Source organism: Nyctibius grandis, chromosome 6 (genome assembly GCF_013368605.1).
Source record: "Nyctibius grandis isolate bNycGra1 chromosome 6, bNycGra1.pri, whole genome shotgun sequence".
In the NCBI taxonomy this organism is placed as follows: Eukaryota; Metazoa; Chordata; class Aves; order Nyctibiiformes; family Nyctibiidae; genus Nyctibius; species Nyctibius grandis.
The window spans coordinates 86797507-86821799 of NC_090663.1; the positions used below are offsets into that span (position 1 = coordinate 86797507).

General features: G+C 48.8%; 1 protein-coding gene across 8 annotated transcripts in view; it reads left to right on the forward strand.

The window, feature by feature from the left end:
* Nucleotides 1-18932, forward strand: part of LOC137664745 (electrogenic sodium bicarbonate cotransporter 1) — a 140068-nt gene extending 121136 nt beyond the window's left edge. For 4 of the 8 annotated variants that reach the window (XM_068403165.1, XM_068403166.1, XM_068403159.1 and 1 more), the window contains 9 exons: nt 458-528; nt 1573-1761; nt 2486-2599; nt 2935-3096; nt 6026-6204; nt 7182-7254; nt 9440-9508; nt 11686-11859; nt 13999-14603. In XM_068403165.1, coding sequence (XP_068259266.1) covers nt 458-528; nt 1573-1761; nt 2486-2599; nt 2935-3096; nt 6026-6204; nt 7182-7254; nt 9440-9508; nt 11686-11859; nt 13999-14355 — 1388 coding nt within the window. In that variant the 3' untranslated portion in view covers nt 14356-14603. Of the gene's footprint in view, nt 1-457; nt 529-1572; nt 1762-2485; nt 2600-2934; nt 3097-6025; nt 6205-7181; nt 7255-9439; nt 9509-11685; nt 11860-13998; nt 14604-16221; nt 16319-17653; nt 17734-18843 lie in introns of those variants that run through there. The other 4 variants (XM_068403160.1, XM_068403164.1, XM_068403167.1 and 1 more) reach the window with 2 other exon arrangements.
* Nucleotides 18933-24293: the final 5361 nt, after the last annotated feature.

The following is a 24293-nucleotide window of genomic DNA, read 5'->3' on the forward strand; positions in this document are numbered from 1 at the left end:
CTATGCAGTTGCTCTTTATCTTTTTTTTTTTAACTTGAAGTGTTTGTTCTGGGTTCTGAAATGCATTTTGCTTTTCTGGATGTCTTTGGCGTTGTGCCTTAATTTTAAATTAATAATTAGGAGTGTTCTGTGGGTATTTATTTTGATCCAGAAATCATTAGAAAAATATTGCAAAACTATGAAATATTATATTGTCTGTCTGTTTTTTCTATATTTTTTTATAATGAACTCCAAAAAAACACAGTTAGGTTTGATTTATGTTTCACTTAACCTTTTCCTTCCATTTTTTAAGCAATTGATGCTTTAGAGTCACTCTGAAACAGCACTTTTAACTCACTTCACTTGAGCAAAGAGATTGCAAACAGTTTGCTGGAGTTAAATGATTTGATGGTTGAAATTTCCTTTCCTTCCTAGCTGTGTCGCCTCACGGTATTGCTTTTTGTGTCCTCTCTTGCAGTGAATAGCTCGTTATTTAACAGGACACCAGTGCCGTCAGCCGATGAGCTGCCCTATCCCTCTCCTGAGATGGTGAGTGCCCGTGGCGAGGGCAGGGATGACATTTCACTCCAGTGGTGAGCTTTGGATGGTGAGGAGAAAGACATGGAGCTTGATGGGGTCACATTTGCGTTCGATGCAGGGGAAGTTGAGTTGAGACACTGAATAACCACTTTCTGCTGAAGAATACAGATCCTACCTGGCTGTGGTTCCTTTCGTGTGGTGGCCACTCTTGTGTGGCATCAAGTGGCCCAGCAGAAAGGGAATGGTTCCTGAGCTGGGCACGCTGGCTGCAGTGAGAACGTGAGACACGAACCTGAAGGCAAGAGTGTTGCCCAAGGTCAGCGTTCAGTGGGCGCTGGTAAACTGATGGCTCTTGGCCATCAGTTGGCTCTTGATGGATCCACAGGAGGGTCTCAGAGCTGAGTTCTGGGTGCACCACAAGACACGATCAGCTCGTTGGGCAGCAGGGCCATGTCCTGGTCATGGTTGCTCAGCCTTCACCAGCGTAGCACCCTGTCCTTTGGCCCGGGGCCGTTGGCAGTGCATGGTCACGCCAGAAGGACAGCCAGTCACTGCAGTGGGGCAAGGTGCTGTGTGTGCAGAAGCCTTCTGACGCCCGTGGGCGTTAGGTGAGCTCCAGCCTTGTTTCTGGAAAGGGCAAGGAGGGAGATTATCTGCTGTGGAAAGTGCTGGTCTTGATCCGGGAGCAGCAGGGTTGGGTTTGGTGGGGCTTGCAGCGAACCAGTAGTGGGAGTGGGTGTAGAGGTGGTCTCAGGCCACGCCAGCTTCTGCATGAGGTTTCCAATGTTGCCTTTGCACTGGAGAAAACGCAGAGCATGTCTGGCAGACCACAGCAGAGGTCAAAAGAGCTCTGTCTTCTTTCTGTCCTCAGTTCCCAGGTAACCTGGGTTAAAATCCATCTGTCTGCGCACAAGCACGGGGATTTTGACCCTCTGCTCCGTGCTCCCTTTTCCTCCCAGTGCTTTTCCTGGTGCTCTGTCCCCGTTCCTGCCCTACCACGAGCAGTGTCTGCATGAGCACAGCTTCATGGGAGCGTTCTCTTTCCTTCCACAGTACAACACCACCATTGACTGGTCATCCCTGACAACAAAGGAGTGCTTGAAATACGGGGGGCGACTCGTGGGCAACAACTGTGACTATGTCCCTGACATCACCCTCATGTCCTTCATCCTCTTTCTTGGCACTTACACCTGCTCCATGGCCCTGAAGAAATTCAAGACCAGTCGCTATTTTCCAACCACTGTAAGTATCTCCTTGCACCCCAGCAGTGTGTCCGTGTGTACTGGAGCCATGTTCCTCTCTAAGACCTGCCCCCCTGTTCTTGGCCTTCTGACACAGGGATTTATCCTGCATGGATGTTTGTTGTCCTGCTGCATTACAATCAAACCTCTATTATTTTTAATAAAAAAGAAACAAATTCCATCCAGGCTGGAATGCAACTCAATTTATCTGTAACCATGTGAACCCAGGAGACCTGGAAGGAACAACAGCTCTGAAGAGATCACCCAGTTACACACAAGCACAGTGGGTCCTGCCCAGTTAAACCTCGGGGTCTGACCAGTGCCAGCTTTAAGTTGTCGTGTTCCAATGACGTTGGTAGAGTTGCACTCTTAGGGCATGTTGAGGATTTAGCTGAGGAGCCCAGTTTGTTTTCCTGTCTAGGTTGATTTATTACTTGAACAGAAAACAATGTGATCTGTGCCAGTCGTCCAGAACATCTCCATCGTGGAGGTTTGGGTCTTCCCATCTTCTAAAGGGAAGTTTGTGACTGTTCCATGGGCTGGTGTAAAATACCATTTCTGCCCTTTCCCATTTTTTTTCAAGCCAAGTCATATTAAAAGAATGGAGTCTGGGGATAACATGGGACTTTTTGTTAAAGCCACATGCCTTAGGAATCCTGGGATAACACGAGAAGCTCAACTCATGGTGTTTCATGGTGCTAATCCTGTACCAACTTCTGTTCCAGGCCCGGAAGCTCATCAGTGACTTTGCCATTATCTTGTCCATTTTGATTTTCTGTGGAATAGATGCCCTGGTAGGTGTGGACACACCGAAACTAATTGTGCCAAGTGAATTCAAGGTACGTCGTTCTCAGCTCGTTTGGTGACCTTGGGGAGAGGTTCCCTTTCCCACCCATCTGCCCTGTATAGAATGACCTGCCCTCAAAACAAGAGGGTGGTCAGCTATCTGGAAAGGATCATTTTACCCAGATTATATCCTTTTTATTAGCATTTTGATTGACTGATTTATCTCCTAAATCCTGCCTCCATGCTTTGAACCCTTTGTTGTTGTTAATGGGAAGAAGGAAATGGTCACAACCCTCTTGTGTCTCCCTGTAGCCCCATTGCTATTTAGGGTGTCAGCACTCCTACAATGAGGCTCTAACACAACCTTTCCTTTCCTTGCCCTTAAAAGCCAACCAGTCCCGAGAGGGGTTGGTTTATCCCACCTTTTGGAGGGAACCCGTGGTGGGTGTACCTGGCAGCAGCCATCCCTGCACTGCTGGTGACCATCCTCATCTTCATGGACCAGCAAATCACAGCCGTCATCGTCAACAGGAAGGAGCACAAGCTCAAGGTGGGTGTGCTTTGTGTCTTGCACGCGTGCAGAGAGCTGCCTGGTGTGCTGGAGGTGGAGGAGGGCCCGTGGCAGTGTTTTGACTGGCTTCACCATCGTGCGGCCTGAAGCGTTCCCACATGAGAAGCTTTGGGGTTGCTCCTCCCTTTTCCTTCACAAACAGGTCCCCTGCCAGGAATAGTTGGATTTTACAACACCAGCCAGCAACCCATTCCCTTCCAGGGGAAGGGAAGGACTTAGACCCACCTAACTTGTGTAGGGTAGGCGCATGCTGTCCACTACACCCAGCAAATATGGTTCAACATCCTACCAAAACTGTTCACTCCTTTCAAACAAGACGCCAGGTCTGATGTTAAGGAGCACCTAGGAAGGAGAGGGCGCTTGCCACTGAGGTTGATTGGTAGAAGTTCTTCCTGGCATTTTTCTCAACAAGGCATTCAGGAAGGTGATTGGGGCCAGCAGAAGGGTCTGGTCGCTCACTGCCTTCCAGCTGGTGTGCAAACCTACTGGGTTTTGGTAGTGCTGGTGCTTCCAAGTGGCCGTTCAGTTCACAGAATCCCAGAATCAACCAGGTTGGAAGAGCCCTCTGGGCTCATCAAGTCCAACCATTGCCCTGACACCACCATGGCAACTAGACCAGGGCACTAAGTGCCATGTCCAATCTTTTCTTAAACCCCTCCAGAGATGGTGACTCCACCATCTCCCTGGGCAGCCCCTTCCAATGTCTAATGACTCTTGCTGAGAAGAAATGCTTCCTGATGTCCAACCTGACCCTCCCCTGGCGAAGCTTGAGGCTGTGTCCTCTTGTCCTATTGCTAGTTGCCCGGGAGAAGACTCTAGTTCTCTAGAGGAACGAGTCCCAGACTCAAGTCCAGCTGACTCAAACCTCTCCTCTAGCCTCAAATGACAACATCTGATTTTCCTCCTGTCACCTTCCTCCCTCAAAGACACGGGCCTATTCACCATCATCTGCTGCTGTTCTTAAGGTGACAAAGTTGCTTTGTTGTCGTGGTCGGCTTTCTTCCTGCACTTCTGTCACAGGCTGTCAGGGAATGCTTTATGAATCCAGTGCCTCAGCGATCGCAGGACCCCCCCTGTGGTGGGTATGGCCAGAGATGGCCCCAGTGTGACAGCTGGGGTGGCTGCACAGAGCTGTAGAACACAAGCAATGAGCAGGAGAGGTTTGGCACATACCGAGGGCAGAGCCACAGTTGATGTTATTTAAAGAAGAGCTTTATATCCGCTGACACAGAACAGCCTGGGATGTAGTCGTGTTTTTAAAATAAACTTCCCAGACCGGAGCTCTGCAGTTTTTCATGCCTGTAGGGTTTTTCCTTTCCCTGCACGGTCAGTTCTATTGAAAAATATTAAATTCCTGTAAAAGAAGACTCTCCCTTCCTGCTAACGGGGCACGTTTTGAGTGGTCTGACCCCTGAGAGTAAAGACTCCCTCAAACCATGGGTAATGCTGGGTCGTGACTTAGAAATCTGCTTCCTCAGCTATATCAAGAGCTGATGGAGATTTGAATGGAGCTTTTACTTGAAAAAGGGGAGGGTGTTTCGATTCATGTGGTCACTGTGGACATCAGACAAGTGACGTGTGATTTAAGCCCGTCCTGACCCTGACCTGGAGGAGAAAGTCAGAGTCACAGGGAACGGGAAGGGTTTGTTGTGCGCAGTGTTGGGTGCTGGCTGATGGTCTGACGGGGCTGCTTTACAAACAGCCCCTCGGAACATCTTCTGGGCAGATCTATTCATGCTGTGCCCACATCTCCTCGGGGGGAGGCTCCTCATTGACGTGGTCTCAGTTTTAGGTCTGTCTCCTGCACCTAGCTAACCTGATGTATTTTCTTCATCACTGGAAGGGTGTGTTCACTGTTTTTCCCCCATGAAGAAGAGACCCCTCGTCTCTTCAGCTTACAGCACTGAACGTGGTCATGCTGTCAGCACTGGCTGTGCTTTTTTAGTAACAAAAGCATAAACACTCCAGCAAAGTGCTGTTTAATATAGAAAATTTACTTCCTGCTGCCTTTGTTATGGTTGTGAGCACGCGGCTTTTGTTTAACCAGGGGCTCTCGAGTCCCATCCTGCTGCTCTGCACCAAAAACACCTCTGTACACCAAAGCTGCTGTAGGCCAAAGGAAGGGTGGGGGTGTTTCTGCTCGTGCCTTGCTAAAGCATTGGCAGGGTGTCAGCCAGTGCCCGTCCCAGTGCCATCGGCCAGCCAAGGTGAGCAGCGCACGTGTGGGGAAAACAGTGAGGACTGTTCAAGGTGAGCTGGGTTGCTTTCCCTCTGGGGTCACCGAGTAGGTCCAGGTCATTTGTTCTTTCCAATAAAATCAAATCAAACAGGGTTAAATAAAGGTTCATCTTCTCTAAAACAGCAAAGCGTAGAGATTTCTCTAGTGTTTTTCTGAAGCTCCCTTTCTTTGGTGGCTCTTTTGTTTCTTCACTTCTTCTCTTGGCACTTGTGACTGCTGGATTTCCTGTGTTAGTTCATTAAAGGATTTAAAAGATAGAAGATCAGAGGTCTTTAAAAAGGAGAAAAGAATGAGGGCAGCTTTCTCCTTTCGACATTAGGAAGCATTTCTTCTCAGCAAGGGTCATTAGCCATTGGAAGGGGCTGCCCAGGGAGGTGGTGGAGTCACCATCTCTGGAGGGGTTTAAGAAAAGCCTGGACATGGCACTTAGTGCCCTGGTCTAGTTGCCATGGTGGTGTCAGGGCAATGGTTGGACTCAATGATCCCAGAGGGCTCTTCCAACCTGGTTGATTGATTGATTGATTGACAGGGTCTGAGCCCATGAGCTGTTCCTGCTGCTTTCCCCAGGAGAGCCCAGGGTTGGGTGTTGGTGGCCCCAGGGCCAGAGCGCTGGCCGTTCCGTAGGTGTTGAGAACAATTAAGCTGACGGTTGTCTGTCTCCCTTCACAGAAAGGTGCTGGGTATCATCTGGATTTGTTCTGGGTGGCCATTCTGATGATCGTGTGCTCCTTCATGGGTCTGCCCTGGTACGTCGCTGCTACCGTGATCTCCATTGCTCACATTGACAGCTTGAAGATGGAGACGGAAACTTCAGCCCCCGGAGAACAGCCCAAGTTCCTGGGAGTGAGGTATGTCAGACCAGAAATGCCTCGATTGCCTTGTTGGCCTGCAAAGACCAGTCTGGGCTATAAATGGTCTTGCTTTTGTGCTGCTTTCTTCGTGTTTCCAGACCTGGCCGTGAGATTGAGCAGCGCAGGTCGCTGGCAGCTCCTTGGACAAATCCCCTGTAACTCCTCAGAAGTGTTTGGCCAGATCAGATGCAGTTTTCCAGTGTCTGAGAAAGGAGATACATTTACTGCAGATTCTTTATCCGTGGAAATCAGACAGGTGTTCATTAGCAAACGTGATGGTAACAAATGTAAACCTGTCGTGCCCAGAGCAATCAGCTCTGCTGAATCAAGCAATTTTCTCTGTATTTCGTTGCCTTAATTAAGTGGTCTGAAGTGCTTTCAATAGGAGCACTTGTGGAAATCAAGCTGTTTAGGTGACTGAATAGAAATGTGATGTCCTGACTGTCAGTGCTCTGAAATGTTACTGGGGAAGGTGTTGTGGGATGTCAGGAGTGGCTGTGGGTGCTGATGCAGCGCGTGTTCAGCACCCCACGAAGGCCTGGACCGTTCATCCAGCTGCTGGAGTGCTGTGACCAGGACTCAAAATATGCTACTAGGAGTGGAGAGCTGATGATTTATGACCCGTTTGCATGCTATAAACATGCCGTGCAGGGAATTTGGATTGCTGGTTAACGGTTCCTGATGTTTACCGTGTAAACACGCCCCTCCTTCCGGAGCAGCAGTGCTGTGCTGGTCCCCAAACAGTGGAGCTGAGGCAGCTACAAAACCTGATGTGGGGTGGGAACAGAGAGGGGTGTGAGGCTGGGTCAGGATCCAGATACCTGCCTGGTGCTGGCTTGGAGTCGCCAGTCTGCTTCAAGAACGTGGCTGCACAACAAAGTTATCAGCTTTGTGTTGGCTTTGAGTGCCCCAGGAGGGGATAAAACCCACGGGAAAGCTGGAGCCGTCCTGCTCACCCGGTGCTTTTGTTTCAGGGAGCAGAGAGTCACCGGAGTCATCGTTTTCATCCTGACTGGAGTGTCTGTCTTCATGGCCCCCATCCTAAAGGTAAGGACGTGACCTCTTCTGCTTCCCTCTGCTCACACAGCCCAAGCGGGGCCACAGCAGCGGCCAGGCTCTTTGTGTGCTGCTAAAAAAGCTCATCCCTGACGTGTGGGAAAGGAGATGGGTGAAAATCACTGATGCAATTCTACAGTTTTCTGGAAGCTTAAATACAAACCTCTTGGAAGGGAAGAACGGCATCTTGTAGTGCGCCAGACAGCGACAAAGGTCAGGGCTGGCAGGCCTGGGGGCTCTGGGGGTTTTTCATTTTAAGATTTTTCTTCCATGTTGGCATAAAGTTAAATTTCCTTTTATTTTGCACTCTCATCCTTCTGCTGTGCCTGTGTTTTATGGAAAACATCATGCCAGTAACATACGTGCTGGAACAGTGGGTACCTGCGTCGTAACTCCACGACAGAAGCGTTTCTGGAGGAGGCCAATGAGCTTTGGGTCAGGAGGAGGTTGGGAGCCACGGGAGCTGTGAGGCATGGTTAGATGTGAGCCTGAAAGGGAGGAGGCAGGTGGAGAGCAAGGATGCTGCCTGTGTATGAAGTGGAGAGAGTGGCTTTACAAAGTCAGTGTGTTCCTGTTCTTAATTTCTAAGGATGTTTTTACAACTAACAAATTTTTGTGTCTTGGTAACAGTTTCCTTCTCTGCCCAAACAGGCATTTCCGTGCCCTTAATTGCAATAATTCTGTTAGCTCATGTGACCTTTCCCTGCAAGATCTCTCTTCCTCTATTCCACTGGGGTCTATTATTTCCCCAGTTATTGCTTCATTCATTAATTATTTGTCTGTGCTTCCCCTAAGAGCACTTATAGGGGAGGCTGAGGATAAATGGGCACGCTCCTCGCCCATGTGCCAGCGAGAAGTCCCTGGCAGCATCTCAGGACCTTTATCAAACTCCAGTGGCAGGGTCTCCTGCTCGAGAGAACCACTTTGCTAAATGCCTTGCAGAACATTTAAATCTTCTCATGCCAGCAGCAAATTGAACAGAAATAATACTTGGATATTTTTCCTTTTTTTTTTGAGAAATGAAAATAAATAGAAGGGGAGAGGAAGAGAGCAGTGGAAATGAACTAGAAAGCTAAACTCAGAAAGCCTCCTACCCAACTTGCCGGAGGATGTATTGTCTTGTCTCATCTAATCCCTCAGATGCAGGGAGGGTTTTGAAGCCCTTGGACACCCACAGCTCCATGAACCACACGTTGGCTCCCCGTCCCTCCCCGTGGCGGTGATGGCAGACCGTTGAACCCAGGCTGCAGAGAAAACACTTGGCTTTTAATGTGAAATATCAGCGCAGCTCACTCGAGGAAGCAATTAAATCCAGAGGAAGGATGAATTAGCAATCAGGAAGCTCGCAGGAGGTGATAGGGAATGAGACTCAGGAGGGAAGGGAAAGATGTAGGCAGGGTGGTGACTTTGGTGCTCGTGCCCCCAGTGAAATGCACACATTTGGGATCAAGGCCTCCAGGGATATGTGCAACGCGTAGTAAACGATGAGTAGCGTGGTGGGGAACACGATAAAACACTGAGTAACTGCTGTGTTATCTGCCTCTTCAGTGAGCTACACGCACAGGTTGGAAGGCAGACGCTCCTCCAGCGTGGGAGCTTGGCTGGGCTGCGGCTGCCGTGCAGTGGTGGCCGCCCGTCACTGCACGGAGCCTTCCCTTGGGTTCAAAGAAACCCCCCCAAGGCCGTTACCCAGCTCCAGCGCGTGGTTTGTGCCCAGGTACCCCCATTCATGCCACGGCTTTGTTGTGGGGCTGAGAACTGCCTCTTCTTCTTCTCTACCTTCTGCTTCTAGTCTCACCAAGAACCAAGAGGTGAACAGCAGTTTGAAGCTTCCTGGAACACGTTTACCCCACCTCTTCTTTAATTTGCTGGCTGATGGCACTGGCTGGCTTTGTTCCCTTTGGTTCTTGGAGAGATGTCCAAGTCTCAGTAAAGTAGGAGAGCCCAGGGCTTGTTTGGCCCCTGCCCCGCTCCTCAGCCCTCCAGTGATTGCACAAATGTTCTTGTGGCTCTCAGAACACAGCAGCAGGATCTCTCGCTTTGTTGCCGTGCCTTGTCCACTCATAGGTGCAGCCTGAGTTGATCACAGGCCAGGAATCACGTCCCGCTGTGCGTTAAGGGTGCGTTGTGTACGGGGAGGTTGTTCACTCCATTTCTCCTGCTCTTCCCCCCACAGTTCATTCCCATGCCTGTGCTCTACGGCGTCTTCCTCTACATGGGTGTCGCGTCCCTCAACGGCGTGCAGGTGAGTCCCTCGGCGGCCGAACGTGGGCTCCCCACCAGCCCCTTCCCCAGAAGATGGCAATCACTAACCAGTGCAGGGCTTCTTTCACAACCTTCTCCTTCACCACCTCCTTGTCCTTCCCAAGAAACCCAGGGAGGGCAGCGACCGCTCACAAACGTTGCCCCAGGGCTGGCTGTTGAGGATGAGGAGAGGCCCTGGAAGCGACGTGTTAAAGAAAATTGGCAGAGTTCAGGTCTCTAGGTTTGCTGAGTCTTTATTGAGCAACTCAGAGTTGGAACACCACCGCAGTGAAAGGTGGTTAACAACAAAAACTCTATATACTTTCATTACACAAGATATAAAGTCTTTAGTACTTTTCCACAAATGCTTCCAGAATCTTCTCGTTTGTTAAAAATCCACCACAATCTCCTGTCTCAGCTGGTTCTTGTCGTTCTGTTCCCCTTCTTCATTCTGGCTTTGAAGTCTTCAGGGTCGTCTTGGTCACTTACCTCCTTGTCCATCTTCTGTACACACAGATGTTTTTATCCTTGAATTATGAGAAGGCTTCGGGATGTTCTATTAACTATATGTCATTAGACGTTGGAAGGGGCTGCCCAGGGAGGTGGTGGAGTCACCATCTCTGGAGGGGTTTAAGAAAAGCCTCGACATGGCACTTAGTGCCCTGGTCTAGTTGACATGGTGGTGTCAGGGCAATGGTTGGACTCGATGAGCCCAGAGGGATCTTCCAACCTCATTGATTCTATATGCCACAATGTAGACCTAAGCTGAGCGGTTTTCTACCTCCATAGTCTCATGCTCTTTTGATAAATGCTTATTTTCCAGACAATTCTCTTTTGTTATATCTAAATTTCTAAGAAACTACGGATTAACTCGACTGGGTTTTAAGCCAGCCCTGGAGGGGGCTATACAAGGGCTCAATGAGCAGCGTTGTGGTTGCGATGTGGTTCTCAAGATGTTCTGAGCACCCGTGGAGTTGTTTCCTTATTAATCTTTATCTAGGTCTAAATTCTTTGATCTAAACATAAAGCAAAGCAAATCATTTATCTTCTTCTACACGATGGGGGTGCTCTGTGCAGAGCCGGGGGCCATCTTCCCCCTGAGCTCGGTGGTGCTGAAGACCACGGAGGCCCCGGGATGGTTTGGGGCCTCTGTCGCAGGCCGAAGGGAAAACAAGGGTGGGTGATTGATGGCTCAGGGTTGTTCTGCAGCATTAAAGAGCAGGAACATTGCTGTTTGCCGGGGAGGGGAAGCCAAGCCCCTTTCTTTGGCGTGGAGGAAACGCTACGTCAGGAGCCTTTCTCCCCCCGCAGAGGCCGTGCTCAGCCCTAGGCAGGGGACAACATTGTCGTGTTCGCCCTGGGGCTGGTTCTTCTGGAGGGGACTTCCCCTCCTTCCCGGCCCAGGTGACTGGGCAGCTTGTTTTCCCCTCATCAAGGTTGTTTTTCACTCAATGAGAAATCCTGATTTTGGTTTAACTCCAAGTCCATCCGGTCCAGCACGGGGCAAGGGACGCTGCCAGAAAAGCCGCCCGTCTTCCTCACTCTTGGGTTAGGTGCCTCTCTGTTCTCTGGTAACGTGATGTCTGCCCTCACCTCTGCTGACCTCTGCTCCCACTTTATTTGGAATAAAAAAAAAAAAAAGCATTGTTTTTAAACGCTGAATGTCTTTCCTTGGCAGGAGCAGGGCAGGGGAGGGTGGCAGAGTTTGCTGCTGACCATTCATCTTGGTTCCTCTGTTTTGTGGGTAGCGAAGTGCTTCCTTCAAGAGACAGTTCCCTGGGTCCACAGCCGCAGCAGATCAGGCCCGTTTTTTGAAGCCAGTGGAGCAATTTCCACTGACACCTTCATCCCTTGGTTCTTGGATCTCCAGAGCACGTGGAGTCCTGGTCCTTAAAATAAAGGCACCTCAAGGCCTTGCTTTGAGAGGTGCTTCGTTCCTGTGCCTCTGTTCAGTTGTTCAGTGTAGACCTAGGACCTTCAACTAGGACCTTCACATGAGACAACGGAGTTGAACGTGTTTAGCCCACCCTCAGGATAGAGGAGCTGTGCTTTCTACTGCATTTCTTTTATGGAAGGAAAGCAAGTTGATTCAGGGTCCCACTTCATAGTGGAATAATGCTTTTGTATCTTGTGTATATCCTGGTTTTCATTTAAATGTCTGTTTCTTTTCCTTTCCAGTTCATGGATCGTCTGAAGTTGCTCTTGATGCCTCTCAAACACCAGCCGGACTTTATCTACCTGCGCCACGTCCCGCTGCGCAGGGTCCATCTGTTCACCTTCCTGCAGGTGGTGTGCCTGGCCCTCCTCTGGATCCTCAAGTCCACCGTGGCTGCTATCATATTCCCTGTCATGGTGGGTGACCTTCTCCTTCACACCCCTCCCACGAACAGGCACACCCAGCCTCTCCCTGGGGGTCCCTAGCTCAGGTATTCATGGCACTCGTGTAAGACTGCATGGGGTCAGTGTTGCTGTGGCTGCCTTTACATAAATCCTCTGGAGGAAAACGAGCCTGGAAAGTTAATTTTTTTCCAGAAAGGTGTAGTTAGTGTTGACCTTGCTGCCAAGGTTAGGTTTGCCATGTTTTCTTCTCAAGCTGCATGAACGAACGAGAGGTGCATAGTTTTCCTCTTTTAGTCCACGTTAATTAATGTACAGAAAATGTCTCCCTTGCTTTTAAATAGCACAAATAGACAAAACCAAGAATGAAGCTCACTGCTAAGAGGTGTGCCAGGTGGAGGGAAAGGATTAGCTAAATCCAGAGCGAAAAAAAAGAATGTCTCTTTCCTTGAGTAAAAAAACAATAGATCATAGAATCATGGACTGGTTTGGGTTGGAAGGGACCTTAAAGCCCATTCAGTTCCAACCCCCTGCCACTGGCAGGGACACCTTCCACCAGCCCAGGGTGCTCCAAGCCCCATCCAACCTGGCCTTGAACACTGCCAGGGAGGGGGCAGCCACAGCTTCTCTGGGCAACCTGGGCCAGCGTCTCACCACCCTCCCAGCAAAGAATTTCCTCCTAAGATCTATAACCCAATGATGTTGATTCATGTGTTTCACGTTGGAGGGTGATATGTAAGTTTGTCCTCTTTCTAATAATGCATATTAGAGTCACGTTAAAACTTATTTTGGATGTTGAGAGATAAAATGTTCATCACACAGAACTGTATCTTAAATATATACACTGCGGTCAGGCTGGTAACAGTATTTCTGCATCAGGGAAGGGGAGTAGTGAAACAGCTTTCTGTGCAGTTGGATTATTACTAGAGCTGCAGCCACAATTAAGTGCTTAAACCAAATGAAAAACAAGTGTTCAGGGGTTTATAGGCACACTTTGCCTCAGGCATCGAAACCTGTGACCATGCATCCTAAATCAGGGAGGACGGAGTAGATCCTTCTTAAGAAATCTGGGCCAAGTGTCACCTAGTTTCAGGTTTACAGACAGGTAAAGTTTCAGTTGTGGGTGCAGTTGTGAGCTGCAGTGCTTATTTAAGGGAGAGAAGGAGGGACAGCAGAAAACAGAGCAGGGACAAGGGTTTGTTCTCTGGTGCTGGTGAAATGAGAAGAGAAAAGATGATGCAAGTAAAAAAATTCTCCAAATGTTCTTATTGGAAGGAAAAGCACTTTTAATCCAGAAGTAATTCATAATGCGATAATCATGTGTGTCCACGTGGCATCTTTCCAGCCCCTGAGTGACTTCTCACTTCTGTGATTGCGTCTTAAGTTACGCAAGTCAGAGCTCGAGATCTTTTCCTGGGAATTGTTTGTGCTGTTGATCATCAGTGCTTGGAACAAACTCTTCAAGGCAGCCTTCCGTTGTCAGGAATGGGTTGTATCTTTTAGTAGCCAAGTGGAGCTTTCAGTCTGTCCATGTACTCTCTCTTGGTGGTGGCGTTCAACCCAGCATCGACGTAAACTCCTACTTCAGACATGTCCCTTCTTTTTTTTCCCAGTGCCTCTGATTGCAGTCTTGCACAGAAAAAGTTTTTCCTCCAGTTCCATGCAGCCACACTCCTGGTAAAATTAATTCTGCAAACTCTGGGGGCACAGTTGGGCCCTTGTCTAACTTCTACAGAGTTCTGACACCTGGGGAAGTGGTGAGAAAAAAGTAAAGCCAATCACTCAGGCTGCCCCTGTGAACCTGCATCTGTAGGCTGAATCCAAAAATAAATGAAAATACTAATTTTTTGTCTCCTAATTATTTTGCCAGATGCCTGGCAGTTGGATGTTAAAGATGACCTTTGTCTCTACAGGGGCATTAAGTGATTGCATACTTTTTCCTGCACATTGCTCCTGTTTATTCTGAGGTGAAGCAGTCACTGTTCAGACTTTCAAGCTGATAGAGATATCCCAGGTGTTGACCTTGTTCTCTGTACGTTCATTTATAACCAGAATGGAAGTGCGTGGGCTTAAGAAGCAGCATGAAGAGGAACGCACAGAGTGTTCCCAATTAAAGGTAAAATGTGACTGAGAAGTCCCTCTCTGCCTTTGCAGATCCTGGCACTCGTAGCAGTCAGAAAAGCCATGGACTACCTCTTCTCCCAGCACGACTTAAGCTTTCTCGACGACGTCATTCCAGAAAAGGACAAGAAAAAGAAAGAGGACGAGAAGAAGAAGAAAAAGAAGAAGGGCAGTGTGGACAGTGACAATGATGACGTAAGGAGCATTCTCCTCTTGTCACATTACTCATTTCTAGCTCATCCCGGGTGCTTCTCCCCAGCTCTGGGGCTTTCCCAGCCTCCTTTGAAGCCGACCAGCTCAGTCTTTTTCTGCTGCAGCAAAGCAACCCCAAACAAAACCTCTTTTCTGCGTTGCCTCCTTCCCTTTTCTGGACTCAGCAGCCTGTGGTAGGTGGTACTTGTCTTGCCAGGAGTGAGATCACACTTCCCACAAGAGCACTAGGTACCTGCTGAGATGTCATGCCCTTTCATCACCCTGCCTTACTCATTTTTCCCTCCTCTGCCTTTCTCCCCCATCGCTGACTTTTACATTTCAGGAGGGGAATGGTTTTCACCAGCAGCTCTGTTACTCCTGAATGTACTCTGATTTTCTTTTTTGATATTTTTTTAATTACTCTTTTTAAAAGCACAAAAAGATGTGACTTGTCATATTGGGAAAGACTGCTTTCTGTCCATAATACTCATGACCTAAATGTTTTCCAAGCATTTGGAAACATTTCCAGCATTCCAACCCTAAAAGAGTGAAACGTAGCTGCTTGTGTCATCACTAAGCACAGTGACCTCACTGGACAAGATCCACGTGCCTTAGACTGTTCTATTTTTTACTGTATATATAATAAGAAGAAATTTAGTCCTCGTGCCTTTCAACATTCCCCTACCCAGGTCTAGCATGAGTGCAAATCCTATAAATTGATGTTGAAGTGCCAAACACGCTGGTTGTATAGCACTTGGTGTAGCAAGGGAGCCAGGTGTTGTTGGTCCTGCTCTCTGGCCTCCTCAGTTGATGTGAAGTGGGTGGCAGTGACCTCCCCAAGAAGCTGCCACCAAACCGGAGGGTGATGGGTGCTGTGGGGTTGTCGTGCCTCACTGTGTGCTTGGAGGGCTTCTGCTGGGTATCGTCTGCATCCTTTCTGCACCGAGCACATCTACCAGTGGGTTAGATAATGCATCTGGTGTCTTTGAGAAGGGAGTGGCACCTCCAGGAGGTCCCCCAGACCATCCCCATGCCTGATCCTGCTCAAGGCTGGGAGGACAGAAAAGGCAACCTCTGTCCTGGTGGAGGACAAGCTAGAACCCAAGTCTAGGACACCTCTGCATGTCTGTGTTAGAGGCAACGAAGTCAGGCTGTTGGTCACTCCTTCGGTTCCTGGGAGGGCGAGGGTTCCCTTCAGCAGGTAACTTTGTGCAAGTGGAAATCAGAGAAAACATCCTGCTGTACATAGTGAAGAGTCAGCAAAGGTTTGGCTCCGTCCCTTCCTCTTGACTGGTTTGAATCCAGCAGCGCCGTGTCCCGAGCCGTGGCTCCTGTACCTCCAGTATGCTTTAAGCCATCTCCTCTCTTCTCAGGCTTTTCATGAATTGCAGGTACAATAATTGATCTAATAAGAGAATTTATGCAAAATGTTGGTTCTTAACCCTTCTTGTTTTTTTCCCAGCACTTGCTTTTGCCAGTTTCCTGCACGTAAACCACTTGGCATCACTGGTTTGATTGGTTTCACCCTTTCCCTTCCAGAAACATGCCCCCACCAAGCTGGTCCTGTGGGATTTGGCAGGCACTACACCGCTAGAGCTCACCTAAAGTCCTCCCTGGGGGGTTGCCAGCAACCAGGGGCAGGGAAAAAGGAGCTGTGCTCTTCTGCAGAATCATCTTTATTCGAGCTGTGCTTATCCCTCAGCCTCAAAAAAATGCTCCTGAGCCAACGTTTTTGCCATTGGAGTATGAAATACTGCACTGAATGTCAGTTATGTTAAAAAAGAATAATAATAATTCCAAGTGCCTTCTACTAAGCATAAGCAGGTGGATTATTGAAGCTGGTGGGGTATAAATCGTGCTGGTATAAATCTGGGGGACCCCACGTATGGCTTTGCTCGTGTACCAGTGGAAACCAGCAGGCAGCTGGACTGTGCTTTTTTATTTCCTTCTTCTCTTTTCCTCGTTCCTACAGAAACTATATGCAGGATAATTTTAATTTGTGGCAGGCGATAAGAGAGAGAGCGGTGAAAATATTCTAAGACCTTTTACACATTTCTTTCACAGTCTGACTGCCCCTACTCAGAAAAAGTCCCAAGTATTAAAATCCCAATGGACATCATGGAGCAGGAACCTTTCCTAAGTGATAGCAAACCTGCCGACAGTGAGTAGAACTAACCTCTTGCATGCCTGACTTGAGTACAAAAATATATATATATGAGTGATTTTTTATTTAAAAAAAAAAAGCCTTTCCCATCACTCGTGAAGCACTTTTTCATGTTGCTTTTTTTCCTCTTGTTTCATTTCCAGCCCTCTGACTTGTGCCACATTTTGGTTTTGTGAGCTTTTTTTTCTTTGCTGGTTCCAAAATCGATGTTGTTCCTTCTGGTGCCTCCAGCTTAAGCACTTTTATCCAGCTACTAACAGGTCTCGTGGCCACTCGCTCTCTCCTCCTCTTTTCTCTGACCTTCCCCGTTGTGTGTTAACTCCACTGATGGTTTGGTTTATTTTTTCCCCTCTGAGCCTCGTGTTCTGGATTTGCAGCATGTCTAAGCTGCACGGCTGTCCTGTTTGTTCCTTTAGGTGCAAAAATCAGCGCTTAAGAGAGTAATTAAGCGTGGTGTTAATCTGCATTACACTGACACGGCAGTGATCAGTTGAGCATTAACCTTTTCCCTTCGTAGAGGTGATTTGCTTTTGTGCTGTTCTGTTGCTTTTTCATTTCCTACGTTAATATCCATAATTAATTATTATGATCTTCGTTTTCAGTCATTTTCACTTGTCATATTGTAGTCTTTTGGGTGAGGAACTGGGAATAAAAACCAATCTGAGCTTCTTAGAATATGATGAGCAGTGGGTGCCCTCTGGAGATGACTCGCTGTGTCGTCGTGCGATGGGAGGGGAGAAATAGGGATGATAGTAATAAATTAGTGCTGCTGATGAGGTTTCTAATTTATTGTGAAAAAAACAAATCACATCCTAAATGTCACGTAGGATTTTATGGTCAGATGCACCGTTTTCATCATCTTTATGGCAGGAATAGTTAAGGCAAAGTTAATTCTCTTTGTTGGAATGCCCTTTGAGGCAACACAGGGTAAATCACCCATGAGCCGAGCTCGTTGGTTTGTGTATTTTACATTTTTATAACCCAGTAATTGATTTGCTGGTTTTTAATTAGAAACAAAACAAAAAAAAACAAACCCCAAAACCATAAATCAGGCCCTTGGAGTAGAAGAAGTAGCTGGTATCCAGCAACACCGTGGTGAAAGTCTTGGGGGATGAGTCTTTTGGTCATGTTGGCAGTTCAAGGGTGTCTATCTTGAAGGAAAGAGAAATGGAGTGGTTTTATGTACAAGCTGTGAAGTTCATCTAGCGGGCAGGCAGCAGTGAAAAAACACGGCCAAATAGATGAGAGAACACAGGGGAAGCTGAGGCCAGGCTTGAGAAGCCGTCGGTGCTGCAGGCAATGACAAACCAGCCTTTCTTCCCTCCCCAACAGGAGAAAAATCACCAACATTCCTTGAACGCCATACGTCGTGCTGATACAATTCCTTTCCTTCAGTCCTACGCCATGCCAAGGTAAGCACCCCAAAAATGTGCTTTATAGTGATGCCTCAAAAGCTCTCAGCTACCCCTCAGCCTACTGAAAGCGAGACAAAGCTCCTCTCCCCACGGAGGCAACTCTTAACAAGCACCTTGAGAACATTCCCCTCGCAGGGCTGCGGCGTCCTGAGCTGATTTGGTTACCAACACGGCCTTACTGTGCTTGGGACAGAGAGCAGGGAGCTTGTGGGAGACATGAGTTGTTAGACATTGGGAAGGGGCTGCCCAGGGAGGTGGTGGAGTCACCATCTCTGGAGGGGTTTAAGAAAAGCCTGGACATGGCACTTAGTGCCCTGGTCTAGTTGCCGTGGTGGTGTCAGGGCAATGGTTGGACTCGATGAGCCCAGAGGTCTCTTCCAACCTGGTTGATTCTGTGATTCTATTCTGTGAGGAGTCTAGAAAACACGTCTGTAGGAGGAAAATTAAATTAATTGGGATTGTTTGGTCTTTAAAAAAAAAGAAAGAGAAAATTGCTGTTGTGCTTTCCTGCAGTCATGCAACAGAATGTTGGAGAGAGGAGGTAATCCATATTCCCGTGTCTGTGGTGGGAAACAGAGTAAATAATAACCTTAAACTGCAGCAAGGAAGAGTTGAGGAACAGTTTCTCAGAGCTCAGCCCCTTGGGGCCACCTTGGACCTCCCAGTGCCAGAAGTCAGATCTCTAGACCAAGGCAGCAATAGTCTTCTGAAGTGCTGAAGAAGCATCTACGCTTGTAGGTGTTAGGAAGTGGGTGAGATGAACCTCGGTGGCCTTCACCAGGTTAGTTGAAGGGCAGTTTATGAGTGTGTCCACAGCTTGGCGTGCAGCACAAGTGCTGGAGCTCCTCAGCCAGGGAAGTGGGTGGTTTTACCTCCTGGCACGAGCAGTGTTTAGACCAACTCGTTAAAATTCTCTGACGTGAGAAGCGGCATCGCACGAGCTAGCGCAAGGAGCCACCCTGGAGTAGGGCATTTGTTCCCCTCCTACGTGTGGCCGTTCCTTGGGTGTCCCAGTCAGTCCCAGGATCTGCAGTTTGCCCAGTTTACACCAGTTGCCCCTCTGTTTTGTTTGTAGTCCCCACTCTTACCTTGTCTTTCTCTTCGCAGCCCTCCACGAACTCCAGTAAAAGTTGTGCCTCAAATTAGAATAGACCTCGAGCCTGAAGACAATGGTTATTTCTGGAGGAGCAAGGGAACAGAAACTACTTTGTAATTTGTCTGTCTGTCAAATCTTTATTGGATTTATTTTGTCACTAGCCAAACATTACAGTGCTCTCTGCTCCCCACCCGCGTAGGTAGATGAGACACCCTCCACCCCTGCACATCTCCTGGTCCCTCCTCACCTGCTTCTCCCACGCTGACTCGTTTTGCCTTCTCTGTCGCGGCGGGCAGGAGCGTTGAGGGTGGCACAGCGCGCCCGTGGGCGATGCCGGGGGAGCTGGCATCGCTTGAGTCGTGCGTCCGTGTCTGTCTGTCCGTCTGGCAGGACAAAGCTGGCCTCCAGGCTAACTCCATGTCTCGCTCACCCTGCTCCAAGATGCTGGAAAGTGCTGCTAACACTAACTTGCTCTTAAAGCCTGTGCTTGTAGCTGACACAGGAAGGAAAAGGAACAGGTACTTCACTCCCAGCACAGACAAACCGTTGCCATCGTTGTAGCATGTGTTTTGAAATGTCCCTTTCCTATGCAATTATTTTTTTTTTAAAGAAACACTTTAATGGACTTAATCCGTCAGGTACATTGAAGAGTGTTATTTTCCTAGATTATTTTGTTTAAATTATGGGGGCCTAACCTATGACTTTTTTTTTTTTGTCAATTTTTTTAACCTTTTTTTAATTACTGTAAAGAAAAATGAATTTTTTCCTGCAGCAGGAAACATATAGTTATGAGTAGTTCTACCTCTTATTTCTAGATGCCAGGCTTTCTGTAAAAAAAAAATGTATTGTACCATATATAATGTGATTTTTACAAAAAGAAAAAAAAAAAAAACAACAAAAAACACACCAACAAAACCACACCACCACAAGCTCCGGGACGTGGCATAGGGCTGGATCAGTTTGATTAACACCTACTCTGAAGCATCTGTTGTACTTAGGGTTATGTTTTATTTTATTTTTAATGAGTAATCTGACTTTACTCTGAAGGAGATGGGATGGAACTTAATCTCTTGTGATCTAGAAGAGTCTTAAATGTAACCGGGTACCGACATCAGTGGGCAGATGCTGGTTGTATTCGTGTTGTTGATTCCCTACGTGGTATTGTTTGAGTTATTTCTTCTGAAACATGGGTGCGTGCTCGCGTGTGTGAGTATAAGTGAGAAGACCCCACGATGGAGGAGAGCGACAAGCTGGAGGTGGCCTCCTGGGACGTTCATCCCAACGCTGGTCTTCTCCAGGCTCGCCATCATCTGCATCCTCTAGCATCCCACGTCTGTTGACCATCACCTCCAGGATTTACCCTAAATCTTGACTTGCTCGGTCCTAGCCCCGTCCTACGTGGTGATGGGTCAGTACCAAGCAGGCTAGGTGTGCCCAGGCTTTTGGGTTTAAACCAAGCGAGCAAATATCACCTTGGGAGAGGTGCTTGTGTAAGTGCTTAAGCACTTGTGCGCATGGAAACGTGCGTTTGGGAAGTTGGGCTTCACCAAGACGTTTCTTTGATGAAGCGTGGGGATAACATGTGACACATGGAAGGCTTCATCAAAAAAAAAAGAAGAAAAAAAAGCCCATCTGTAGGGGCTAACTCCCCCATGGAGAAAAATCCCACCCCAGAGGACAGGCACGTTGCTTTTGCCCTTGTGAAACCAAAGTCCGTGTTGGGTTAAGTGAACAGAATTTCATGATGGTGCTCAGACCTTATATGCCAAATTTTAGCATCTGCTCAACCCGTAGTAGCCACATTGGCAACGGGAGGTGCAGGATAGGGCTGCTGTTGTCTTTCGGGCCACCTTGCTGTCCCTACAGCGCTTTGGTTGAAGGATGAGTTGGTGGGTACCGTGATGGTTTGAGCTTGACCTGCTGCAGAAAGGCGACGGAGCCGCAGAGGCGCCCGCACAACACGCACACACCTCCCTGCGTTCCCCCACGTGTTCTCGAGGGGTCTTGGGTTTGAAACATGTGTTGGCTCCCAGATGGGCATCCCGGGAACCCAGCGCTGACCCACTTGGGAAGGGCTGGGGAGACGTTGGAGACGGCCAGAACGTGATCCCTTCCTTCTGCCACCGGGACAGACGACCTGGGATGTGCGATGCCGGCTTCCACCAACATCTCCATCCCCTGGTGGAGGCAAGTCGCTGGCTCCCAAAGGGCAAACAGAGCCATCCAAGAGTGGATGGGAGCTGGTTGGGTTTGCACAGACCTTTGGTTTGTAGGAATGCCAGTAATGGATGGATCAAAGCAGATGAACAGAGAGAAGCGGCTTTGCTGTGCCCACACACGCGCCCCCCACGCGCAGCGTCCCATCCCCTGGCACCCGGTGACGGGTCTCCACAAAAACGAGGTCTTCCACTTCCGAACCGTGTTCAATGTACTTGAAATGTGTTGACTGCTGATCTAGATCTTTCTCTCTCTTTATTTTTTATTTTCACCCGAGGGAGCTGTTGGCGCAGAGGGCAGCGTCGCTGCGGGGACGGGACAAAGGCTTTGTAGACCTTTGAAAATCAAACTTTTCAATGAGAATTGTGTGTTTTTTGGGGGGAAAAACCCTGGGTGAGCACTTCTGAGTGTAGGTATGTCAAGAAATGAACCTCCCAGAGCAGAAGACAGCCAGGTCCCACCTCGTGGTGGGACCCCGTGGCAGCCACAGCCTGCTTTGTCCCAGCCCCAGGAGCGTGGTGGCCCTCTGCCTCTGCTGCCCACGCTTGTTTGTCATCGTGGCCGATGCATCTTTGTATTTTTATTTTGTTTGGGATTTTTTTTGAATCAACACGCACTTTCAGATACTTTTATTATTGTTTTTAATTCTCGTAAGTCTGTATTTGCTTTGGAGGAAAGATTAAGAACTTGGTATCAAATGAAGTGGATCAAGATGGTGGAACAAAAAGGAAAAAAAAAAAAAGGCAGAAAACATTTCAATATATTAAAATGATGGTTTTTTTCCAGTAATATAAAACATGAAATTCCTTATAACATTATAGTATTTTACAGTTTTATGAAGCTTTCTATTGTGACTTTTATGGAATCAAAAGATGAAGATGATGAGATATTTTAGCATTTATATTTTTCAAAATTAAATGTATACTGAAAATAAAGTAACTTTATGCATTTAGTGGAGGGTTTTGTGTGTTTGTTTTTCCTCGTTACACACTCAGTCTTGTTTGATCAGGTTGGAAGAGCCCTCTGGGCTCATCGAGTCCAACCATTGCCCTGACACCACCATGGCAACTAGACCAGGGCACTAAGTGCCATGTCCAGGCTTTTCTTAAACCCCTCCAGAGATGGTGACTCCACCAGCTCCCTGGGCAGCCCCTTCCAGTGTCTAATGATGGAATCGAGATCCCTGTATCACTGTTGTCATCGCCACTTCTGCAGGTCCCCAACGCCACCTCCTTATCCCTGGCCTGGCAGGCTGGGTTTAGGCAGCACCAAGCCCTGCGCTCTTAAGCTGAGACCAAAAGCCATATATTGGCCAGCATCTATCCCACTTGGGCAGCATGGGAAGAGTTTTGGAGCATTTTAGGACTGTACAATGCTTTGGGCAGCTACTTGTGCATGGGACTGTCCCCTGGGCCAACAAGCTCCTCGCAGCTGCTGGTGTAAGCTGGGTGGCACGAGCATCACCTGCGAGCGGGTCCCATCCCTCATAAATTGTCCGTTTTCTCCTGCCAGCTGGCCAGAAACCTCTACTGAGTCTGGTTTTGCAGTCATTTGGGGTGTCAAGGCAGGAGGAAAACGTGCTGCTCCGTTTTGGGCAGGGCTGGACACAGTACAGAAGAAAGATGAGATGGAAAGGAGGTACGAGCCCATTTGCTTGCTGGGTTTTTGGCTAGTTGAGGTCCGTGGCAAGGATGATGCTGGCCCTGAACGGCTGGGGAAGGAGTCCCTGGGGAAGCCAACAGCCCCGTGGGGCTCGGAGGCAGATAAAACTAGTCCTTCTAACCTTTTTTTTAAATGCTTGTATGGATCTAGTAATTAATCCTTTAAAAAAGGGGCAGAAGTTGGTCAGCTTATTTCCTTCCACACTGCGTTAACCCACTCTTCGGGGGCAAACCCCTGCCCCACAGGTCAGGCTCCTGGCTGGGCACCCCTCGGGGTCAGTGCTCCCGCGTCAGCTTTCCCAGAACTCGACTACTTTTAATTAAATAATTCTTGTGTTTTGGGGTTGATTGTTTTGGGGTTTTTTTTTAAACAGCAATTGCTTATTTTTTGGGTGTAGTGCCATGGTCTAGTTGCCATGGTGGTGTCAGGGCAATGGTTGGACTCGATGAGCCCAGAGGGCTCTTCCGACGTGGTTGATTCTGGGATTCTGTGGGTAGGGTTTTTTCCCCCCATGAGGTCCCCACGTAAGTGGTGACGGTGGCTTTGCCATCATGGGGTGCCTCCGGGAGCCCTTGCTGGTGCCATGCAGGCTGCTGCCAGCAAAGAGGTACAGGGACGGGCTCGGGGCATCACCTGCTCCTCCATCCTTGAGCAGCGTGTTGGGGCATCCCCCTGGTACCCATCAGCACGGGGGGGGGCAGCTGGAGACCCCCCACTTGGGGCAAACAGCTGAAGGTCCGTACACCCTTGGGCTTCACCCGCGGGTGGCCAGCGGGTTTGAAGCCCCTGGTAGCCCAGAGGATGGGGCAGCGCAGCAGCGAGGGATGCTCACTCCCAAATCGTGCAGAGCGAACCCCTTGGCAGCGGTTTTGTGCCAAGGGGTGAGCGGGGCAGGCTGCTCCGGAGGGAGCCTGGGCTTGGCGTGCCTGGCTGTTAGGAAATACCCTCGGGGTATCGCCGCAGCGACGATAAGTTTGAAAATAAAACCGCTGGTTTGTTCTCTGGGGGTTGTCACATCTGTCAGCACATTTCCTAGAAGCGGGCACGCGGCGGAGGGGATGTTCTTGGCTCGCTTCATCGCGTTCCTCCAGTTTTTCTTGGAATCCCCCAGGTCGCTGTGACTGTTAACCCTTACCCTGCGCATCCTGAGTTTGAGGGATGCCAACGTGACGCTGGAAGGGAGCAAAAGCTCCGGCTGGTCCTCACAGGGACCACACTGCTCTCAGGGGAGCGGTGGGGCAGAGCCTGCGTGAGCGTGTTGCACATCTGGATGCCAACGCAGAGAACGGCTCCTTATCTTGCCCAATAACACGTGCCTTGCACAAAAAAAATTCATGTTATCCCTTGTTTCTAGTTCTGTCCGCAAAAATAATAATGTCTTGGTCTGTTCCTGAAAATAATAATGTCTTGGCACCCTGTGTAGCCTCTATGGGGTGAGGGTCCTTCCTGCTGCTGCTGCTCCCCAGGGTTTGGCCAGAACACGGGGAGCATCCGAGCGTGGCCATTTCTAGCAGGGTTTTGGGGTGTCGTAGGGGCAGGGTGGTGGGGTTTGGGGTATGGGGCAGGGGTCTCGTATGGGGAG